Below are 7,386 nucleotides of genomic sequence, written 5' to 3'. Positions count from 1 at the left end.
TAATTTAGTAATTTAGCAGAAGACTGGTACAAAACGACAGACATGCTCATTCTCAATTGATAATAATGAAGTTAGATCCGAATTAGTAGGCTCACGCATTTTAATGTAGCTTAACGTATTAGAATTATAAATTATAAAACTTAAGAAAAAGGACACAATAGGACTGTTGAGCGTTGACCTTACTAGAGGCTAACGTGTTCAAGTTGTAGGGAACCTTTCCCTCGGACCCTCACACACATATTGACTATGGGTAATAGTTTTCTCATGTAGTAGGAGATAAATATTATCTCCTACAGACTCATATGTGCAGGTGGGGTCCACTTTCAGGAGGAGAGAGAAAAAGAATAAAGTGGGACCCATCTTGAATTTGTGTGTGTAGGAGATAAATTCTACCTTATGTGACATAAGAATAATAAATCCCATTGACTATTAAAAAAATTGCCATCACCGATGGATATGCCTGTTTTGACCATAGATTAAAAAACTGCCTCGGATCAATAAAAATTCGTAAAATTATATGAGTTAAAAAAGGGTAAAAAAATACAATAAAATCAATGAGTTCAGTTCAGTTGATAACAAACGCTACTTAAATAATCAAATATGGTAACTCAGTTGACGCATAGAAGTTAAACAACAGGGATGAGAGCATATATTCGATCCTTTTCAATATCATCTTTTAAAAGTAGAGAGATAATTATAGTCCTTATATGATTTACGACACAAAGTTTCCCATCAATATGAGAACTTAGATAAAATATCTAATTAAACTCATAGACTTGTACCTACCATTATCAAGAACCTCGTGATTGATCGAGAGTGAAGGAAATTTCCTTTCCCATACCTTTTAATTTGTTGATCCAAATCACGTTCTATGCATGCATAAAGGGTCACACTGTTATACACGTGTGAGGAATGAAAAGGGTCCTATTACCAACTCAAAAGCATGCTCTATTTGCCAATGTGTTCACAATTAGGGTCGGTTGATTTCTGTTTTGAAAAACAGTTTTTTAGTTTTCAGAATAAAAAAATTAAAAAGTTCATTTGGTAAGATCTGTTTAGTAAAAAATATTTTGAAAACTATAACTGTTTTTTGTTTTTGTTTTTAAAATCAAATTTAGAGAACATGTGTTTGAGTTGTTTTTGTTTTCTGTTTTGGTTTTTAACTTTAAAAAAAATAAAAATATAGAAAACAACTGTTTCCATAACTATTTTACAAAATAGTTTTAAGAATAAAAAAACCAGAACACAATCAAACAGGTCCTATTACGGTTTGAAAATTTTTAAAATTTTTTTGCTGATGATCTAGTTGAAGTACATGTTTTTTAATTGTGTATTGATCTGGCTAAATTTAACTACACGTTGTTTTCATTCTTTTGATTTACGTTTTATTAACAATATTTCCAAATAAAATATAAAAATAAACTAGATACATACGTTTATTTATCAATTTTAAGGGTTAAAAAAAATCTTACGATTTTAACATTATGGAAAATATATCCATTAACAAACATAAAAAGCTCAATGTGCTTACCGATAAATTCCAATTAACAACGTTTGATGCCTAATAATAAACAATCATATCTCTTGAGACCTGTCTACTACAGCCTGCAACTCGTTCCAAGAAGCACAACAAAACAGAAATTATATAACATACAAAAAAAAAAAAAAAATCATAGTTTCAACAAATAATTTAATTTAACAACTCTAAGCGAAACTACTTACATAGAATACATTTAAAATTATTACATTAATAAAACAGATATATACAGAAGAACAAACCCCGTGATTCCCGACTATGGGGAAAAAAATATTTCATATTATCTCTTATTTTTTGACAGCCACGTGATCTGAACCATTGGATCTTTTTATTTTGGGAAGTTTCGGGTCTGCATGGCCAGCACAGCATCACAGCAACACATGCATACAAAAAAAAAAAAAAAACACTTCACACATACGGCAGACACAGACATACACATGCATCACTAAAAACCACCGTTTTCAGTTTTTTACTGTCCATTCATAAATTTATCACAGCAATTCCCTGCAGGTAATTAATATTTAGATTAATTTTGTTTATTTTTTATTTTGTACATTTCATATGGTTCTTAGTTATGCCAAGGTCCACATTCTCATTTACATTCATTTAGCTAGATAGTTTAAAATGAGTGTACATGAGATTAATTGTTATTAGGTGACAACAGAAAAAATATGATCCAAGTGTAATTTAAGGACAAAAAAAAAAAATGAATCGTATGGGTAAAACTCGAAATCTTATCAAACCCATGTTTCTAATTTTAGAGAACATAATATTTTTGTCTATCATGTTAGACACGGTCAACAGATACAATACTAAAATACTATTATGTTTTAGCTAATAGTTCATTTTTATTAATTAATCTGTCACAAAACAAAATTGTTTTCCTTATTCAAGTTGGAAAAAAATAAAGATTGTATTCACATTGAATAATCAAGTATATTCCTTGCGTTCCATAATGTCGTCCATGCATATTTAAAACATATACACATCAACATGCTTACGATATTAAACCAAATTATCGTTTACTCTTCTCACATAGGCATTGAGAGGAGAGAGAGAAGAGATAGAAAGCTAGCCAGAGAAGGAGTTCTAAATTCCATTTGAAGATCGATTTAGGGTTTTTACTGTTATGTTATCACATATCTAGGTGTATGACTTGTCAACGATTTTACACCTATAGCTACGTTGGTGTGTTTCGAAGATCGAGTTTTAACCCCCTTTTTTTTTTCTTTATGTCCAAGCATGGTGGAGGATGAACAATAGGAGAAGTATATGAAAAAGGGTTTCCTTATTATTCCATTAAAATTAGTGGTTTTGATTCCCAAGTTAAAGAAGCTAGCTATTTACAAGGATGGAAGAAAGCCATGGCTCCCAATGTTCCAAGACAAGTTCATCTAACATTGATGAAGATGAGTGTGAAAGCAAGGTCGATGAAGATGAAAGTAAGCAAAACAACATGGGAGGAAGCTCAAGCAATAGCACAGTGGAAGAGAATGATAAGAAGATAAGGCCTTATGTTAGATCTAAGTTCCCAAGGCTAAGATGGACACCTGATCTTCATCATCGCTTTGTTCATGCTGTTCAAAGACTTGGAGGACATGAGAGTGAGTACCATAGCCTTTTTGAATTTCAGTTTTCCATATATATGATTAATTTTAGCATGGTTGCTTCAGAAAATACAATTTTAACTAGGATTGCCCTCGTCTCTATCTTCACTAGTCGAGATTTAATGGACAATAATTTTATTCATTTTTCTAATATTGATTTGTTGGGTATATATAGGAGCAACACCAAAGTTGGTCCTTCAATTGATGAATATCAAAGGTTTAAGCATTGCCCATGTCAAGAGTCATTTACAGGTAATTAATAGATAATATTCTTACCTAGACTTGACTTTTTTTATTAAAAAATAATTTTATTTTATTTTTCTTTTACAAATAAATTATTTAAAATTTATTCACCTGACATTTCCTAGTTTGGTTTATTTCTTTTCTTTCCCACCAATTCCTTTTTGCCAGATGTTTAGGAGCAAAAAGGTAGATGACCCAAATCAAGGTACAATGCAAAGAACCTTTTCTTGTATAAATATAACATTATCAATTAGTACTGATTAGGGTTTCTGATTACTTGTTTACATACAACAGTATTGGCCGATCCTAGGAATCTTGTAGAAACTGGAGACAGAAATATTTACAATCTCAGCCAACTTCCAATGCTTCAAGGATATAATCCAAGCCAAAGGTACGCATATATATAATTATCCTTGTTTTGCTTCAAATTCCCTCAAAACATTTGGAATTTCATTTCATCCATTAAATTTTTTCTTCTTCTTTTGTAGATATAGATTCGGGGATGCATCTTTTGGTGTCCGTGGAAGAATGGTGCATAGACCTTTTGATTGGTCTAACGGAAATTTTCGGATGGGATCTACCATTTTTGGTGAACAATCAACAAGTAAAATCCATGAACCAAAAAATGAGTTTTTCTCATTTGGTGGACATGAATCTTTATACACAGGCACAAGATTGAGCCATGTTGATTTCACTTCTTCAATCAATGTGAAACTAAGTGCACAAGACCTTGTGCCTATTGATAAGGCCAACAAGGCTTTATATCCCGCGTGTGATAGGTCCAGATCACCTATCAACTCAACAGAAAATCCAATAAAGACACTGAAAAGGAAGGCTTCAGATACTACAATTGATTTGGATCTGTCACTAAAATTAAATTCAAAGATAGATAGTGAAGGAAGCTTGGAGGATCATGAAGTTGATAGTAATTTATCACTCTCATTGTACTCTCAATCCTACTCCTCTATTAATCTTAGCAGCAGGTTGAAGGAAGCACAGGATCGTTGTAAGGAGCAAAGGAAAATTGCCAATATTCTGGATCTGACTATATGAATAAGACAAATTCCTAGTGAGATCTTGAGGTACTTGTCAGAATTTATGCATTTTATAACCAAATTTTTACATTTATGTGACAACATATTTATATTTGCATCTTGTCTCTTTCTCTATATGCACTGTCAAATACCTGTACTAGCTAGATATATAAAACATAATCTCAATTCCAGTATTGTCATAAAAATGCCAAAAGAGAAAATTTAGTGACACAGATTAGAGTAGAAAATAAAAAGTTTGGTTTTTGTACCTCCCAAGCTAGATCAATGAGTTTGCGAGATATATATATATATCCCTGCAATAGTTTTGGGATTTAGAGTGCATGTAGGGTTATAAGATTAAAAAATTATAATGATAAAAATTAATATAATCCTACAATTATATTATAATTATAAAAACACATTGATTTTCCCTTCAAAATGATGTCGTTTTAGGTTCACAGGAGATAATTTATCTCCATTGACTGAAGAAATCTTTTACCCTATTAAAAAATATAAAATATATTATTACGAGCGGCAGTGTAATAAAAATAGGTCTAACACTTAATTTTATTCTTTCACTTCATTTACATCTAACGGTTTACATGATTAATAAATTACAGCTTTGGGGTTGGGCATAAAATTTTAAAATTAATTCTTAATTTTTAAAGTAAAATAAACACAATAAATTAAAGTATCTAACAAAAGCTTCACCTTAAATTTTTTTTAACAAAAGGTAAACTCCACTGATTTTGTTTTCAAAGAAATGATTCCTCACTTTTACTTTGCTTTAAAATAAAGTATTGATTGAAGTTTTCTAGTATTTTATAGTATTTCCATATTTATATGAAATCTGAAAAATAAATTTGATGAATTAAAAGAATTCACTGAACAAGAATGTTTTAATTCATGCAATAAAAAAATTGAAAACGAAAAATCAGTGGAGTTGGTTTATCTTTTGTTAGATACTTTTATTGAGTTTAATGTACTTCAAAAGTTAGGATGATTTTAATGTTGATTTATCAGTGTTAGTAACAAATGATTTTTAGTTCCATAATTCATTTTTACGTAACAGATTACAGCACATTAATATATTAGTACAGTAGCATTTTAGTTTTTTTATATTATTTATTTAAAGTGGAAAGAATTTTTAAAGAAATAAAGTATTTTGGGAAATATCTATTATAAATGTTTTAGATGATATTTTATGCAATAATTTTTATTCTTTTTGAAGTTATTTGATATTAATTAAATTGTAATATATATGCTTTAAAGAAAAAATTAATTGATTTATATTATACACTTATTTGTATTTATTATTCACCTACCATACTATTTAGTACTTTATTTTGGTATAAAATAATTCACAATATCTAGTGCTTAAAATAAATAAAAAATATATAATATAATGTATCAATAAATATTTTCTGCAAATTATATATATATATATATATATATATACTTTAGAGAAAATATTAATTGGTACTTTATGTTATATACTTTTTATTATTTTTACAATTCATAATTCGGCACTAAATATTGTGAATTATTTTATACCAAAATTCAGTACTAAATATTATGGTAGGAGAATAATAAATACAAAAAAATGTATAATATAAAATATTAATTAAATTTTTTATTTAAAGAATATATATTACAATTTAATTAATATCAAATAAATTCAAAAATAATAATAATTGCATAAAATATCATCTCAAACATTTATAATAGATCGTTCCCAAAAATATTTTATTTCTTTAAAAAAATTCAACTTTAAATAAATAATATAAAAAAAATACTATTATACTAATATTTTAATGAATAGTTTACTCTCTCAATGTTTTGGTACTGAATTATGGTCCTTAGAACAATATGAATGAGATGTTTCCCAAAAAAAAAAAATGTTTATATAAATAGATTCAGATATCCCTAATATCATTGTAAAAAATTAAAAAAATGCTAATTTATGTTAGAAAAAATTAAAATGTAGGACTTGACTATCTTCAAAGTATAAATATATTTTTTAAAGTAATATAAAAGTGGAAAACCGTTTATTTTGGAATAAAATTAGTGCAATTTTCCTTCCTTTTATTTTTTTTTACGAGTTAAACTAATTTTCTTGCAAAGACAAATATGTGTGGGTTACGAAAGCAGAAAAGATGGCAAGTATGCTTTGTTAAAATCTTAATTTATCATTATAATTTTACATTTTTATAAAAAAAAATTCATCAAAATAATTTTACCAATATTTTAAACACTTTTACATTTTTACGATATTTTTATATTTCGATTTTACGTTTTATGATTTTTTAATCCTCTTCTGATTTTATTTAAAATCTCGATTTTAACAACATTGCTTATAAAGAAAAAAAAATAGAAGAGAAAGGGAAAAATAAAGCAATTTCTAAAATCAAAATTTTAGCTTATTACAGGTCTGTTTGCAGACTAATTTAAACAAAATATAATGTTTAACATTTTTTAATTATTATTCTTGGTGACATTGGTTGTTATCAATTAAATTTTAATATATATACTTAAAAGGAAAATATTAATTGATACTTTATATTATATATTTTTTATTTTTTTAATTTATGTATAGATATAGATGTTTATGCTTTAAAGAAAGTTTTAATTGAAATTACCAAAATTTTAAGGGAAAAAAATTAAGCGTTGAATTTCTAGTGTTTTAATATATTTCCATTTTAAATGATCAATGAAAATATTAAATTAAATGTTTAAATAAATGAGAGTGCAGTCAAGGAAACTATCATCACAGAATATATTAAAAATTTATAGCCTTTAAATAAGCATTTATTAAATTATTTTGAATGTTAATTTTTAAATTTTAAATTAGTTTTCAAACAGACCTTAAATATGATAAACAAATATATTTTAGAAACTGTTTTGCTTTTCCTTTTCTATTTTATTTTTTTCTTATAAACATACTTACCATCTTTTCTGCTTTGGA

The 7,386-nt window shown here is 27.3% G+C and overlaps 1 protein-coding gene across 1 annotated transcript; it reads left to right on the top strand.

The window, feature by feature from the left end:
- Positions 1–2,652: 2,652 nt before the first annotated feature.
- On the top strand, positions 2,653–4,474 carry LOC133311258 (uncharacterized). The gene is made up of 5 exons (XM_061512275.1): positions 2,653–3,141; positions 3,320–3,396; positions 3,556–3,592; positions 3,682–3,778; positions 3,876–4,474. The coding sequence occupies exons 1-5, from the start codon at positions 2,889–2,891 to the stop codon at positions 4,438–4,440; spliced, it is 1,029 nt and encodes a 342-aa protein (XP_061368259.1). The 5' UTR covers positions 2,653–2,888; the 3' UTR covers positions 4,441–4,474.
- Positions 4,475–7,386: the final 2,912 nt, after the last annotated feature.

Source organism: Gastrolobium bilobum, unplaced genomic scaffold, assembly GCF_033153095.1.
Source record: "Gastrolobium bilobum isolate Gb01-03AN ecotype WA unplaced genomic scaffold, APGP_CSIRO_Gbil_v1 utg9958, whole genome shotgun sequence".
Taxonomy (NCBI): Eukaryota; Viridiplantae; Streptophyta; class Magnoliopsida; order Fabales; family Fabaceae; genus Gastrolobium; species Gastrolobium bilobum.
This window is presented reverse-complemented; position numbering and strand designations above follow the sequence as displayed.

Excerpts from the sequence above, each read along its gene's own strand:
- LOC133311258 (XM_061512275.1), top strand. The coding sequence starts at position 2,889 with ATGGAAGAAAGCCATGGCTCCCAATGTTCCAAGACAAGTTCATCTAAC. Across the intron at positions 3,142-3,319 it reads AAGACTTGGAGGACATGAGA|GAGCAACACCAAAGTTGGTC; the intron begins GTGAGTACCATA and ends GGGTATATATAG. Across the intron at positions 3,593-3,681 it reads GGTAGATGACCCAAATCAAG|TATTGGCCGATCCTAGGAAT; the intron begins GTACAATGCAAA and ends TACATACAACAG.